At 43.7% G+C, this 16,881-nt stretch overlaps 1 protein-coding gene across 1 annotated transcript in view; it reads right to left on the bottom strand.

The window, feature by feature from the left end:
• Positions 1–2,436: 2,436 nt before the first annotated feature.
• The window catches only part of TMEM201 (transmembrane protein 201), a gene marked incomplete at its 5' end in the record, with an annotated part of 30,306 nt that continues 15,861 nt past the window's right edge, over positions 2,437–16,881 (bottom strand). The window contains 5 exons of the mRNA XM_010577530.1: positions 2,437–6,812; positions 7,307–7,438; positions 7,939–8,229; positions 9,109–9,180; positions 10,855–11,072. Of these exons, the coding sequence (XP_010575832.1) occupies positions 6,715–6,812; positions 7,307–7,438; positions 7,939–8,229; positions 9,109–9,180; positions 10,855–11,072 (811 nt within the window). The remainder of the gene's footprint in view (positions 6,813–7,306; positions 7,439–7,938; positions 8,230–9,108; positions 9,181–10,854; positions 11,073–16,881) is intronic.

The raw sequence follows: 16,881 nt of genomic DNA on the forward strand, positions 1-16,881 counted from the left end.
CGAGGGCATCCCCCGGCAAAGTACCTGCGGGAGGACCAGCGGAATGTATCGCTTCTTACCGTTTCGGTGAGGTGAGGGGCTCAGCTGCACACCTAATTAATTACAGACGCAAACGCATCCGGCACTCGGGCACCGCGGACCATCACCGTCCCCCCCCAGCGGGTACCCCGGCATCACGGCCGCAGAGGGGAAATGTGTGTGAGCAGATCCTCGGCCGGTACCGAGGGGGGACGGCGGAGGAGCAGGGCTCCGTGCGGCGGCGGCGGTGGTCTTGGTTTTTATCGGCGTCGCGTTTGTGCGAGCGCTACACGGCTCACCCCGCGCTTCACCATGCATCCGTCTGTAAAGAGCCACCGGTGGCACGATGCCAGTAATTTAATTACAACACGCGGCCTCCTTTGAAAAGTCTGTCTTTGGTCACCCTTGATTAATTAATTAAAAAAAAAAAAAAAAGCCAAAGCCCAAGCCCAACAACAACCCTTAATTAGAAAAAAATCACAACTCACTAGTCTGGAAGGAATCAGTTCCTTTTTTCCGAAAGTTGTACAGAGCTAAGAAACAGAAGGAAAACATCGATGACTATCAGGCTGTTGTTCTCAGTTTACAAAAACTACCGACAGTAGCTTGACAGCGGTGGGTCAAACAATGCTATCACGTCTCATATTTTAAAAATACTGTACAGGTCTTTGAATAGAAAACTTTCAGTGGGCTGGATGGAAATATTTAAATTATTAAGCATGAAGCATCCCTACTGGTTGTAACAAATCTGCCAACAGCAGAAGGAAGCTCTTTGATGGAGCCCAGGAAGACTCACCTGTATGACCACAGTTTAGATCTCCTGCCAGCCCTGTGTAATGGAAAAGCAAGTAAACAGACCACTGTTGAAAATAAAAACAGATTGCAGAACCAAACAGGTCTCTAACACTGAAAAAAGAGGGGGAGAAAGGAAGAGTGTCTGAGAATGCATCCCTTCCTGCATAGCAATGCACAGAACTTCTCTCCAGGTATTTAAAGACAAGACAGAATACATCGCCAGGTCTTACAACAAATCAGTGATACCGTAAATCGGCAGTTCAGAAACTCTCTAAGACTCGATCTTGGAGTTTTAGAAAGCAGGCACTCTTTATTGCAGCGCTGGGTGCACGCTCCACCTATCCTGCACACCGTCAGGCCTAATTGTGCAGGTTAAGTACATGTATTCATTAGTTTTCCGGGGAAACTATTAGCATATGCAAATGTCCTTTCCTAAAGAATGCTCATTAGTCCCTTAAAAAATGCTTGTTAGTGCTCTTATGATCTAAGTTTTCATTAGTGATGTAAATCCATATGGCTAGTTTAAGCTAAATTATCTACAAGGACGAGAACAAAGGCAGGAGTTCTTATCTTTTCCAGCCCTATCTATCAAGCAAGGCCTCTGCTTGTGCCTTCTCAGCAAGATCGTAAATTCATCAAACATTTAATTAAGTTTTGTGATTGCTCATGGCTCCCTCTTGCTCGTTCTCATTTTCTTGATCTTTCAACCTTTACTGTATCATCAGCAGCACATTTTAACAAAGTAAAACATAAGTCATAAAAGTATAAATGGAGGAAAACTACAGCCTTTGAAGCCTGTGCTTAGAAAGCCTAAGTCGAAAAGCTTATGCCACCTGTCTCTTAATTTACATGACATTAAAAACATAAAGGTCATAAAATAACGCATAAAACCAAAATCTCAGAGACACTCTCAGCCCCCATCTCACAGAGGAAAAAATCCCTTAGGTCCCAAATGAACACAAATCGTAAGGTGTGCATATAACCGGACCACTGCTGACACTCTGTGACTGTGCTTATCTTGGGACAACTTCTGGGGCTTCACCAAACATCCCTTACACGTGCTCAGTCCTTATCCATATAAATAATCCTCTTGGCTTTCTTGCCAACATGCGCACGTTTGGAAGATGACTGGGTCAGGACCAAAGCACCTGCATTCAGTACCTCCCTTACACCCCCCTCTTCCCTGCCTCCCAAAGTCCTGAAAATCCAGACAAAACAAAATAGTGCTGGTGCTACCATGCGACCCTGCAGCCATCAGCTGAGGTCAGGGTTCTAAGGAAACAGGTGCGTAAATGACAGTCCCTACCCTACAGGAGGTCAAGACAGGAAGGTCCCTGCAGCTGCATCCAGGGAGAAGTTCAGAACATCAGTTAATGGCAGGAGGTGACTTCCCTTTTAATTGATGGAAAGCCTTCAGAGCATAACAATGGACTTCTTCCATTTCCAAATCAAGGTCACGAGCTTCTCCTTGCTTCGGGGAAGCTCACAAAGCTTTGTGCTTTCTCTTAGCTCTTGCTAGCTTTAGAAGAGTGAAGAGATCAAAGTTGATTTGACCACACACAAGCACAAATACTGTCTCCCTTTCCCCCCAAAATATTCAGCTCCCCTAGAAACAAACACACTAAGGTGAAAACTTAAACATTTTTTTATTTTTTAAAGAAAAATATTCCTCTTCAAACACAAAGCATGAACTAAAAACCTCTGAGGAACAGCTGCTCCTCCCTCGGAGGGCATTTAACTAAACTGTACAGTGTTAGAGCTCCCCAAACAAGTATTACACACATGACATACAGTATTTCTTTCACAGGAAATAAGGTTTAGGACTCAAAATTGTCCTCCTCGCCCTCTCTAGATACCTACTCCACCCAGAAGTACTCTGTGCCTTACTCCCACCACAGGACACAGCGATGATAACTTCTGGATGCAACGTATATTTTTAAAAAAGGAAAAAAAAAAAGTATTGGCCAAATTGGCCATTTCTAGCCTTCTAACAAATGTCTGTGAGAGAGATTAAGACCATAGTTATTTCCAGGAATGGTGCTTGGAAGAAAAAAAATATAGCAGCATCCACAGGCAACACAAGCCGTTGATTCCAGCTGCCCTGTTTTAAGGAACCCAGTCAGTTCAGCAGTGTTTTATGGATGTTCCCATCACCCAAGGAGGAGGAGTGGGAATAAAACATTCACAGGCCACATTGGTTGCTTGAGCAGACAGCCTAAAATTCAGTGAATCTAGCGTACGTATGCCAGCAATGAGGTTTTTTTCCACATTGCCACAGTAACCAATTTAATGCCTAATATTTTATGTAAAAAGATATGACGACCTTCAGAAATCAGCAGCTCGTTCTACCAATTCTCTCTATCCCATCAAATAGATATGTGCATAATATTTGTCACATGTGCATAATATTTGTCACATCTGCCAAACTACCCAGACTGCGGAACTGGAACCAGACTCTAGAATCCAAATTCTTCCTAATTCGGAACAGCAAAATCATTGAAAGTCTCTGTAAGGTCTCAGAACGTGCCTAACAAGCCCATATCCAAAGAAAAAGTACCTGGGTATCTTCAGGGGAAGGCAGGTAATGGAAAAGGTCCGGAAATGGAGCTCATTTATATCCCACCTGATCATTTAATTGTTGGTATTATTAAGTAACGCTCAAATCCTTATCAGACCATTTTGTAAAGAACTTCTCCATTCCATACACTCCAACAGCTTTTACAGTAGGAACAATATTAGAAAAATAAAATCTCACCCCTGAACAACACTGTATGAATATTAACATCATCAGTCACAAAGATTTTTACAGGGGGACCAGATAATCTTTTGTTTCCTCCAAACCAGCTTCATATAGAAAACAGCAGCAAGATAGACACAGTATCTAAGAGCTAGATTAAGGCCAACAATATAAAGACAAACATGGGCTCAGATCTTTTGAAATGAAGAAACCCTCCAAATGTTTTTATACATATGCATGCACACGCACACACATACACACGTATACTCGTGTGTACTATTCAAGCGAAGGCTTCACAACCGTGAAAGCACCACTGGAGAGTGTTCTAGCACCAGAATGAAAAAGTTGGTTGTCTTCCCTCTTCAGCAATAAAATCCAAAGTCTTTATATTGCTTTGGACAAGGTCACCAAATACCCTTCCAAGAACAGTTTCAGCGAGCAGATTCAGAAGTGCAGTGTGACACGTTAAAGTGTTCCTGTTCTGAAATACGGACAAGAAGAGGTGTGTGGAGAGGCTGCAGCTCCTTGGTTGCTGGAAAGGAGGAGAAAATCTGTATTGCAATCTGGTAGAGACAGAGACCAACTTGGACTCCAGGTGAGCGCGATGGTAAAACTCAGCGCAGACTGGGAGGTGAAAGTGGAAAGTTTGCATACGTGAAGTCACAGTGCACATCTGTTGGCATAATAAAGACAAGCAAACCCACAGTATTCTCTGGCAGGCTTGTCTCTGCATAGGAGGCCCCCGGGTATGCTGGAAGTCAGGACAAGGATCCATGAATGGGATGTCACACACTGCACCAGGACACCATCAAACTCAAACAGCAGAGGTCTAAATAGAAGCTTGTAAGTTGGTCTGCTAGCATCTTGCCTATACACATGCTCAAGTGAGCCTGCTGAAGTCTATAAAAGGGACAAAAGTCTCTTAACAGCAAGGTTATGGGTCCAGTTTGGCTACAAGTAACAATTCATGCAAGTTACAAAAGAATTCATCATCAACCTGCAGCACATCTTTCTGCTGCAGGTCTCTATCCCGGACCTAGGCCCTCAGTATAGGAGGTGCTGGCTGTGCAGCCCTTTGCCAACACTCTAAAGATGCTGAGAGAAAGATGCAGAGTCACGAATGACATCTCCACAGTCTCTCAGATCAGGACGTGTGGGCAGGGGTCTGCTCTCTGCCTCTAAGATGCAGAGTAGGCGATGAGCAGGCCTCGCTAACAAGGGAGGATGGGGAGCAGTGGCTGGAAGTGGGCTGCCGAAACAATGCAGGAAGAAATGGAAGAGACAAAGAGAGACTTAATTTTTTTAGTGCTTGAATCACCAGCAGTAAAGTCCCATTTAATCTGTCATATAGCATGCTGATTAGGGCCTGCCTATCGCTCACTTGATGTACTAAGTGAGGCTGCGGTAGGAACTCAATTAAAACGTGCAAGAAAAAAAATGAAGTGAAAGGAAGGGTGATCATCACTCCAAGGCGTGAATTTCAGGTTCAGAGCAGAGAATTACCAGCAGAGATACACTTTGTTTCTGTGCACATGCAAGACTATAACAGAGGGAACAGCAGCAGAACTGAAAGGGAGGAAAAGACACAGTAAGTGTAACACTGTAAGTCAAGATGCAAACACAGGACAATGGGGTGAGGGAGAGGAAAGAGAAAAGAAGTTTGAGGTAAAGGAGCCCAAAGGAAGAGACAACAGAAAAAAAAAAATCTTGATAGTGTCAGTCCTGCTTCAGGAAATACATAGCTAATGTCAGTTGGCTCTCTTTTCACCAGGTCCCCTTGACACGTTGGTAAATTTTCTCTCTGCACTTGGGATTTAAGAATCAAAACATAAAGATCAATATTTTTTTTTCCCTAAAATGAACTACATGATTTTGAATATTCAGCACAATACTCTAAATGGCCCCTGAATTCAAAGCAATGCTAAAGATTCACCCAAAAGCAGAAGTGCCCAAATTATAAACTGATTTTGAAAATCTAGGGCTACTTCCTGTGGGTTAGAAAAGAAGAATCTCTCCAGAAGGCTGAACTGTCCAGAAGCAGGTTTGGCATTTCTCGCCAAGAGCACCTTGGCATTTACCTAAGTAAGAAATCTCTTAAATGGTTACTTAGCAAATCCCGGTATCAAATTGAGACGTCAGGTTTTTGGATAAATGTATACAATCACACAGCTCCTCACCTATCTTCTAATAGAATAGATTTGTGCGTCTTACAGCAAGAACAAGCTATGCCACTTGCTGCTTCACTGGAAACACCAGCAGTCAGAGTTGTGAGCTGAAGCCCTTTGACTGTGGCGCAAATCACAGAGGGATCCTTTCTTATTACAGAATTAACTGTAACAAAATTAATGCCTCCTGGGTAAAGCAAAGCACAGGCTTCCTCCTTCTAAAGCAAACCACAAGAGGATGTCTGTCTGGGGTTTGTGTATACCTACAGCAACAGTGCTGGCTGGAGGTATGTACAGACAGCAGTTTCTGAGAACCAGCATGACCAGAATGGCAGCTGGTGAAAGTGGCCTCAGGGCACAGCCCAGGTGGAAGCACACAGACATATAAGATGCAAGAATATGACAGAGCAGCCAAGGTCATCCATGTGCTTAGGCAAGCTTAAGGCAACTAAAGAAAATTCACTGATAATTTAGAGAAGAGTGCCAAAGGGAAGAGATAAGAGGAACCACTGGGCAAAGAGGCTGGGAATGCTGTTACAGTAGCCAAAGCCCAGCACCAGCTACTAAGCCATCCCTCTTCTCCAGCTCCTTTGTTCTAATTCTCTTCATTTTACCAGCACCACCAACACGAGGTTAATATGTCAGAAAGAAGAGCTGGGGATAGGTTCCTAAAAATGTAGCTTACACATTTTCAGGCTTGTGTCTCAGGTCAGTTCCTTTGAAAGAAAGCACATGGGCCATTTGACTGGCCTCTTGCTTTGAACTGGAGCTTTCGGGGAATTCTGCCTGACACCTCCAGGGACAATCCTGTGATATCTTCTACCTGGAAGTGATGGCAGCAGCTACCTGGGTTCCTTGTCATGACAGTAGAGCATACAGTAGTTTTTTAAAGAACAGCATGCACCAATGGCATGGCCATTAGACATGAAGCCGTGGTTGAATTCTTCTTGTCTCCTCAGAAGCAGGTGGAACCAGAAAGAACGGGAGTGTTGGCACAAATCAGCGCAGGCTCCGGTAGACATAGGCTGATGTGAAGACAGCATTGAGAGTCAGACTCACGGCTAGCAGACCTCGGAGAGCGGAGTTACCAAAATGACCTTAGTAGGAGAGGACAACACAAAGGAAAAAAGGGAATAGTAGAAAGAGATATTAAGGAATTGATGAGATAAATAACAGTGAACATGCGTTGTGCTCTTTCTCTCTCTTTGCCCAGCATTTTCACCATAAGCAGAAATTGCTGAAAAACTTTTCCTATCAGGACAGATTCCACTGCTCTCTCTGGTTCTATTTACATATTCTATATATTCTCTCTATTCCTATTCTATATAATCATCTCATCGCTCTTCTCAACACCTGCATCTCCACCCCTTTCCTTCCGTCTCAGTTTAGCACTCTGTCAGTATTTGTCAAACAGTCCAAAGAATAGGAATAGCCTTATTAAGGTCTTAGAACAGCAGGCAGAAGATCCATTTTGCCACTACTTATTTATTTGATCTCAAGATCAGATCACTGCTACAGCACAGGAAAGATCTCAGTTACCCTCACAGAGATGCTCACACATACACAAAGCACTCGCATGCCTTGCGCCTACCTCTCCAGCCTGCCAAATCTTCCCCTTTGGTAGTTGTGTCCACCACACACGTAGATGAGTGTGATGAGTGATCCTCCTTTTTGATGGAATTATCACTGCAAATACTCCCTCCTTCCACAGCAGATCTCATATCTGCAAGGAGAAAAAGATGGCAAAATTCAGAAGGCACCGGTGGAAGCCAAAAGTAGCAGAAGTTACCAGACTAAAGCTAGACATGAGTAATGAATGGTTGCCTGGTAAAACCATGCAAGTATTGAGGACAGGAGCTGGAAACAAAAGGCAAATTTCACTGCTGTGCAGCAGAAGTTGCCTGCATGTTTGTCTCATACACTGTCCATATCAGCATCACCACATCCGTGGTTAAAGGAGTTATCCAAACAAGGGCGAAGGCAGTGGCAGTAGTATCCCTAGGACACCACTAAGTGAGAAAAGGACATGTGTTTTGGCAGACAAGAGGCTCTCCAGGCCAGTGGATTCTTAAGGGAGCTTTAATAGCCCACCAGACATCACCACCTGGGTTTTTCCTGAAGGTTCCCCATCTATTGTGTGGCCTAGATGACGTGCGGCTTTGCTTGCAAGCCAACTCCTTTCTACAAATGCATTTCCAGGAGTGCAGCAGGCTGCCAGCATACCATTCATTCCCCACTCACTGAGTTTCTTCTTTGGAAAGGAGGACAACTCGGTGGCAAAGATGTTGCTGTCTGAGTGAGTGTGCTCCTCTGAGCTAGTTGGGGTGAGCAGAGCCTCATTCTGAGATGGGAAAAGCAGCAGCTTCTGTCCTTTCAGGTTCAGGCGGGCAGGGCTGATGAGTGGCCGGCGGTACCGCAAGGAACCTGAGCTGGAAGTTACAGAGCCAGCCACTGATGGTGCTGGAGAGGGGATGCGGGAGGGAGCACAGCTGCCTGACAGCAGGGAGAAGTGCTCTGAAATTGAAACATCCCCAAAGAGAACATAATGAGATTATAATCCCAATACAATAGGCACAGTTTTCTTTAACAATTCTACAAGAAAAGGAAATTGGAATTGCAAATGTCCAACATATCTTGTACTAGAAGTCTTTATTCATTCCAGTTCCCCCACTGGAAAACATGGAGAAATTCCACATGCATTTTGGTACACTCAAGAATGACTTAGACTAGGGTTTATCAGGAGTCAGGTAAGCTTTTTCTCTGCTCAGTTGTATCCATTCAGGAGAGCCTGCATTACACATGCTGTTTTGCAGGTAACTTAACTGTTCTGGCATGTCCTTTAAAGGCTGTTGGAAAAGTTTATCAGGATGCGAGGAGGTCTGCACAATGGCATTAGCCCAGGCTGTGACTGCATTTCCCGCAGCAAACACTTAAGTAGCACAAACAGCCAAAGGATCCGTCTGGGGTCAGGAGGACAACAGACAGGTCACTGGAGAACACGGGACCAAAAGGGCAGAGCAGACAGGGTAGCCAAACTAGCAGTTCCTTGGGCTGGGGAAGGAAAGAGAAACAAAAGCGCTGCCCTAGGAACAGTTTGAAGTCTCCTAACAAAGCAATCTCAAGTCAGCTGTAGAGCAGGGAAGGGATCCTTGGTTCGTCTCACTGATTTCACTGTGAGCTCTTCCAGGGAAAAGGACATCCAACATATACAGCACCTTATTTTAATACAATCCCACTCTTAGTTGGAATTCTCTCTGCAGCATTTCTAACAGCAAAACTGATATTTTCACTGGATGTGAGCAGGTAGGAAAGAATTAAACTTGCATCATGTGTTTCAGCACACTCACTGCAAATCCTGCAAAGACATTTGCTCTGGAAGGCCTAGTGCATTACCTGATGTAGGAGATTCCTTGGACTGAGATGACTGTGATGCTGGTCGACTTCCGCTGAACAAGTAGCCAGAATCTAAAGAGCAAAAATGAAACAGTTTGAACCCAGCTGGCTCAGCTACTGGAAGCCTCTCCTTCAGAAATGTAACTGCATCATCTTGTCGTCAATCTCAGAAGGTGACGGGTGGTAAATGTAGGCAGGGAAAATGTCCCTGTTTTCCTGGGCAGGCTATGTGCCAGCGTCAGAATAACCCACTTTTCCCAGCTGCAGCAGAACAGATCTGTCCAGCAGGCTCCAAAACCAGCCTTGTGACTGTATCACAGCCTGGCTTGCCTCTACTTTAAAAGGAAGAAGGTGATGATATGGTTGTATCCTTTTCTCATGAAAAGAGCCTTTAGGGTAGATCATAGCGTGAGATGAATTCCCATCTAGCTGTCAGGCATGGTAGCCATAATAATGAGGCAGAAAAAAAACCCAACAAAAAAACCCAAACCAACGAAAAGTACTGAAGTCAGGAAAAAGAAGTGCTACAAATGAAATATCAAGACCTTAAATCGATTATTTTTCTTAGGTATTTGATTTACATCAAGGCAAACAGCTTTGGAAGCTGAAAACCTCGCTGTTTGCAAAAAATATTCGGCCCCAACAGCATGCTCTCTCCAGTCTGGCTTTGCACCTTAGCAAAAGAAAGCACAGACCTCACAAGGGTGGTTTAGCATGCAGGGGGAATCCCAGGCATTTGGTGCATTTGCACCTGCCCTTCCAGTGGCAGTTAGGTAACTGGGAAGGTGAAGGCTGTGCCAAAAGCTGCCATGCCGCTGAACGGTTTGCATGGCTGGTCTTTCTCTTGCTCTTAGTGGATCTGGCAAAACTGCTGGCAGCATGAACTAGAGAAATGTCAAATCAACTAAAAAATCCCCGCAAGACTGCTCTCTTTGCTGCAGTGTTATCCTAGAAACTGCCACATTTTGGTCTCTGACCTTCTGGTAATCAGTTAGTGACAGGGGAAAGCTTAATTTTCCTTGGATGGAGAACTGCAATAGCGTTTAGCTATTAGCATTTATTTGAAATGGCAAATAGCATTTGAACATTATCTGTTAGTTTCAAGCACAGAAAAACTGAGGGCTTACTGAGTTACTGGGAGACAGTCTTTCCTTAGGTCTATAAATCTTCCCTAGATTGCAGCGAGCCCTTAAAACCAAGAGGAAACAGGGTCTCTAAAGCAGCTTCAATAGTTGTGCTAATGCATATCAAATCCAGACTTAGGGAAGAGCCTGCCTTCAGCTCTGCTCCCTTCAGCTGTAGCAAGAAAAGCAAACTACACAAAGCAGCTAGAAGGAAGGGAGCAATCACCCTTGCCAGATCAGTTATCCTAACGCTCCCAATCACTTCCAAAAGCTGCCCTTCTCCATTCCCATGTCTAACTGCTCCTTCTGTCTCTCTCCCACACAGAGCCTTGTAGCTTGTGCCATACTGCCACGAATGCCTGGAAAAGCCTCTGGATTTCAGTAAACCCATAGCAGGCAAGCACTCAGTGACTTTTGTTTCACCAAGACGGCAATGGCATGGTGCATAATTTCTTAATGTCAAAAAACTGATTACCAATGCTGGATACTCCTCTGTGCCACAGGAGCAGCAATCCCTAAACAGGACTATAACATGTGGATACTTCGCAGTCCATTTTCTTCTGAAGCATTGTACCAGTCCACTGTCATTTCCACTGGCCCAGAAAGTTTCAGGCACACTTACCTGCTCTGGCCAAGGAGGGGATGGTACCCAGTGAGAGTGCCCTGTTGAGACGACCAGGAAGAGAGGAAGAAGAAGTTCTGCGTGGGGATCTGAAGAGCTGTTGGTTTGTCAGTTGGAGAATACTGGGTGGTGTTGGGACAAAGAGAGACGTGGCAGGCGAAGGGAAGCCAGTCCCAGTGCCGCTGGGAAAGAGAGTTATCGAATCCCCAGAAAGGTACCTGCAAATGACACACGACAGACATTTAGCAATGAGTACATTCCAGTAACTCACTCTCTCAGTTGTACTTCCTGCATGAACACTTTCTTTGTTATCAGGTTTGTACTAATTTTTCAGTGCAGGACTGAAAGATGCAGAATGCTTAAGAGTTTATGGGAATGTTCCTACACCTCTGAAACTGCGAAAGGAAGAACTGCTCAACCTTACTTAAATTATTGTGCACCAACCTGTCCCACAATACAGGGTGGAAAAAATGGTGGAACTGTTCAGGAACTCAAGTGCAAATAGACATAGTACCTTGGTTCTCTCCCTGAATGAGAAAATTACCTAGAGACCACCAGAATGGTTTACAAAGTCCAGATACACATAGGACCAACAATAGAGTACATTTTATGTTTGTTATGTGCACATGCAAACAACATGCTTAGAAGTGTCATAACTGTGGGAAGCAAGTAGTTATCTACTAGCTTTTTGTCTTTAGAAATCAGAATCAACATCTTACCTCTGATGCCAGTATAGAGAAAAGTATTTTTATGGGTACCTAGATAAAGACTTAGGCACAAAAGCTCTGTTTTAAAACTAACATTCAAACATCTTTAATACATTTGCCTTTATTATATTTCTGTGAGGTAATGAAGACTCACTAGCCTCACTTTACAGATGGGAAAGAGAAGCAAAAAGAAACTGAGTGACTTGCCGAGCATCACATAAAAATCCTGATAGAACAGAGATACAAACCTGGGTTTTCCAATCCTAAATTGAGGCCTAAACTGTTACATTTTCCTTTCTCTGCATATCATAATTAGCCACAAATATGTACTAGTGTAGCGATTCAGAGGCAACTGTGCTCCTGTAGCATACACTCCAGGAAGTGTCTTGCTTCTAGTGCATAAAAAGCAATCTCTTATTACAGTGCCTGGAAAAAATTTAAATTGCCAATAATAATGGCAATTGTATTTCTAGGTCTGTGAGTTGGTTTTCAATGGGTTCTTTCCAAGTCAAAGAGTGGAGCTGTAGAACAGCATGTCCAACTTGAGAACAGAAGGCGAGAGATAACAGACAAAACATACTAAGGGTACCTGTACCAGTTAGCTTGATTTTTAAGTACTACAGGCATAACTGACTTCTGTTTCACTGCTAAAATAACTGTATGAGAGGACTTTGTATTTTAAACAGTTTTTGCAGCTAGTACTGCCACAGTATTTCACATGCAATCACTATATGCAAATAAACTATGCAATCAATTTCCAGTAATCCCATTTTATCACCTACCGTTGCAGTGGTTTAAAATTTAAAAGTCAACCTAGAACGAACAATCTGTCAAAAACTTACTCCTATTTTTACCGTCTTTCTATTCCTCCTTGCAATCACGTACTGATCTTAGTCTATGTGTACGGTTTAGTTGACTACACTGCATCAGAAATAAAGAGTCAGCTTTGGAGTCTCACTTGTGTCCTCATGCCACCAAAATGAGCATTCTAAGAAGGTTGCAATGTTGAAAGTATAGGAAATTTGTATTATTTTTAACAAGTGAATAAAATAGATGAAGGAAAGTCTAGAATATGAACAAGATCTCTCAAGGTTCTCCTGTAAGAGTTTTGTTTAGTTAGAAACAGGTAATACACTTGTCAAATAAGTCATGATGAAGTACTAACAAAGTATGAAGTGTATATATTTTAAAACTGAGATATCAGACTTTGCAGCATACAATCAAGCTGCAACATTTGGAGGTTTAATCTCACTTCTGATGAAAACAGAGACAGATGAGAGCAGCAACGTGGCTTTTCTTCTGTCAGAGGAAAGCCAATAATAAATCAGAGCGTGAAGGAATATACGTATCTCAGTCTTGCACTGTGAGATGATTTATGCGTGTGCCATTCTCTCTTGGAGATTAAAGAGGCAATGCAGCAATATTATGCAGTGCTAGCATGTCCAGAAGAAGGAGTTTAGAGTTAAGATTACAATTTAAAATATCTTGTAAAACTACTTATCTGCTAGTACGAGGCAGACATCAACAATCCCGACCAGCTTAATCAGGCTGAACAACCTCTGAGCCAACCAGCTTCCTGGTGCTTGCAAGCAGCACATGCCTTTAACAGCAGCAAGGAACTCGTCAGTCTTGCAGCAGAAACTGCCCAACCTCTTCAGGTTCCAGAGGACCTGGGAATGGTGTCATGCTTCGCAAATGTGCAGAGTCCTTTAGTGCACATACATACACACATTTGCCCCACCACACATACAGATGTAAATAGCAGATATAAATGTCCATCTCAGCTTTGTAAGAGAAAACAAATGGGAAAGGGAATTAAAAGTGCAGCTCAGGACTATGATATGAATCATAACAGAAAGAGCGATACCTACCACTCCCTGTGCCATGTCTGCGAAGGCCAACTCAGAGCATTGCCTGTGAACAACATAGCTCTTTTTTCCTAACTTTGCACCTTTTGTACTTTGGGCTAAAGGAACCAACTTTACACAGCTCCTTGCTGCAGTGGAAGACTACTTATCTGGCTTATTGGTTTTTGGTAGTTTTTCACTTAATGGGCTGGAAGATACTACAATCATTTATCACTCAGAACCATGATCTCTTGTAACTTTTTGAATCGGACTTCCATGGGCTCTGCTGCTTAACAGCCCCACTTCTCAACCTCACCAAGTTAGTGCAGTCAGATCCTCTGGGCACCTGATGAATCATTTGTCTTGCACGATCCAGAAAAGGAATTTTTCTGGGTAGCAAAGAGGAGCTGAAGAATTTTAAGCATAGCATATTAATGCCTTAGGATTGAGTGCCAATCAAAGAATGGCTTAAATATTGATCTGCTCTGAACAAAGTAAATTCCTGCAACATGTGCAAAAACCTGTTCCTTTTCTATGCGTTCTTCTCTTTAGTGTTTGCCACTGTCATGTCAAGAGGGCTAGATGCTGCTAAAAAGCAGGGGTGCTGCCACAGGAATGCACTTCATGCCTGAGAATGGTCAGCTGAACTAAAGCTTCTTTCAGAAGCAGATGAAAAAAGGTGAGATCAAGGGGATCATAAGGCAGGAAGCAGCCACATCACAGCCCTGGAATGGAGCAGTGCAGCTGTGTCTTTGCTCTCAGACTACTGCACTGCTCCAAGCCATTTGTGCATGTGATAACAGTTGTTCTGGTAACAGTGAAAAAGTAACCAAAAAAGGAAGAAGAAGGGAGGGAAAAAAAGTAAAAAAAAAAAAAGAAAAAAGAAAAGGCTCTGGAGTCAGACAGTTTGTGGAAATAGTCAGGGCCCGGAAGCCGTTTATTTCAGAACGTGGTATTGTGAACATCAAAAATTGGGTACCTTAATTAGTGTTTACAATGATCACAGCATTACTAGACAGTTGGGCACAACTCTGCTACACAGATACTTCAAAAATAAATAAGTAGCTTAAAGAAGAGTATTACATGGTACGGGACTGTACACTGTCCTGAAGAAACACCTCCTGCCAGCAGAGCCTCCCCTCCTCTGTCCCAATACCTCCCTCTTATCCAAAGACAACACCGTATATGTGTGCCTTTTTAATTCACATTTTAAACAGAGATGCTGCATCACCCCTGGGATAGAGAGAGACATGGGAGAGCATGGGTCAGGTCAGACTACAGGGCTGTAGATGGACCCACTCCTACTATCAGATAATTCAGTACATGAAGTAAGAAGGTTAGATGCAGTCACCGTCAGGCAGCTTGCTGTATGTGCCTAGGTTCACCTGCCTGGAGGCAGCCAGGGAACCACGTATCAGTCATGGGACAAAACGTTTCCTCCAGACTTAAGATCCCATCATAATTTACCTATGAGTTATCCATGTACAACTGCACCATTTTCTCCAGGCAGCATGGAGACTGCAGCAGCAGCTCACTATTGCCTTACTGCTGGCAAGTTTCTGTGAGCTGACATACAGTCACTCGTCTGGTCTGCTGCATCACATCAGTCAGTGCCATAACCTGCGCCTCTGGTCAAGCTGGCAGAATCAGGAGTAGAGAGCAATATAGTGAATAAACAACAGGCACAGGGAGAGGGGAGAATAATGCTAAAAAAGGGCACAGGTCTCAGACACATTAAGATTTTGGTACGTGACTTAGAGAACTAGAACCTTTAGCTGCCAGGACTAAGAATTCTTTTCTCCTACACGTTGCCTTGCTTTAGATGAAAAAGGAGGGTTGAATTAGAGCTGAAAATGCTCCAGCTGCCAGGTCCTGCACTAATACCTTCTACAGTACAGACAGACGTTTGGCATCAATTTTGCTTTCCCTCCTAGCTGGTGGCACAAAGGTGTGTGTGGGCTGTGTGTATGCACATCCCATGTCTACAAAAATCCAGACTTGCTGGCATGATAATAATATTCATAGGACCTCTTCCCTGCCTGTGTACTCGATAGCTTTGGTCCCAAAATGAGTCTTTACAGAGGATGACTCAAGGTACACTTCAGGACTGAGTACTGCCCCTTTCATATGAAAGCATCTGCTATGGCTCAAAGAGGCCCCAAGCGAACTTGCAGGTGACGGCACACCTGGAACAAACTAGCAGGTTATATGTGACAGCACACAATTTCAAAAGCATCTCTTTAAAAACCAAAGCAAAGCCATACACCACAGCTCCCTGCTTTCATGAGCGGAGTCAGTCTGGAGCAATCATCTGGCTATTAATTATATTAATTTTTATAGAGTATAATTTGTCCACAATACATCGATACATACTTTCTATAGTATCTAAGCATGATTATTAGCTTCACATAATTTCAGCGTACTTGAAAAATATTCATAAAGCCAAAATAAAACACCACTACACCATTTTTATATTCCCCTCTTGTCCTCACCCTTTGACACACCCAAGCTCAGTTCACTAGGGCATGCAAAGCACAGATGTAGGAAAGGAGGAGTTAATAGAAAGGAAAGAATGGGATATAGGTATAACATATTTAGAATTGTAAAGGGCCACAAAGGTGTCAGTTTGCATGCAGTGATGTCAGTGAGGGCTTCAGAAAGACCAGAAGTAGCAGCAGCAGAGATGCTTACTTGGTTGCTAGCTCTGGGTTCTCCTTCAACCCCCCTATAGTCTGCAGAGTTGCTAAGAAATTTTAGACTGCAGCCCAAGTATCCTCTTACGCCCAGCCACTTTCACTGGTAGCAAATGAAGGACAAAAGCACTGGCCTGGCAGACATACAGGCAATGCTGTCCCAAGTTGCAGCTGCATCAGTTCCACTGAAGCAGAGCAACAGTGTTGTCAAAAATCTTGTCCAGGGAAAGGCACTTAATGAACTCACATTGGCCCCTTTATACACCCAACTCTGCTGGGCAGGGTACGAAATGCTTTTGAGTTGGCAGATGAGCCACGGCCACTGTGAGAGCAGACCAGTCAGCCACTTCGGGCTGGAGCAGATTTGATTTCAAGTGACACACAAACCCACTAACAATCCCTCGTTACCTGAGCTCCATTCTGTAGTACTATCCTCTGGTCCAGACACCAGCACATGGCCAGTGTAAAAAAGCAGCACCTGAAATTAGAGGCTTTGGGGCTAAAATCCTCTAATACTGTTGAGTTAAGGTGTTTGCATGCTCTGGCCTGCATGGCTGGGAGAAACCTCAGGCAACAAAGCTGCATCTGGCAACCACAGGTTACCACATGTTCCTCTGTGGCCTGAAATAAGAGTCTAGCTAAGTGAAAACAAGAAGCTCAAAGCACTGATCAAGTGGTTCTGGATTATTTTTGTGTCAGCTGGGTTAGTAAGTTACCAGCCCTTTGTTAGCCATTATCCCCCTCAGCATAAGGAAATGTATACCCGTGTGTCATACAAAA

Source organism: Haliaeetus leucocephalus, unplaced genomic scaffold (genome assembly GCF_000737465.1).
Source record: "Haliaeetus leucocephalus isolate CR32 unplaced genomic scaffold, Haliaeetus_leucocephalus-4.0 Scaffold556, whole genome shotgun sequence".
Lineage (NCBI taxonomy): Eukaryota > Metazoa > Chordata > Aves > Accipitriformes > Accipitridae > Haliaeetus > Haliaeetus leucocephalus.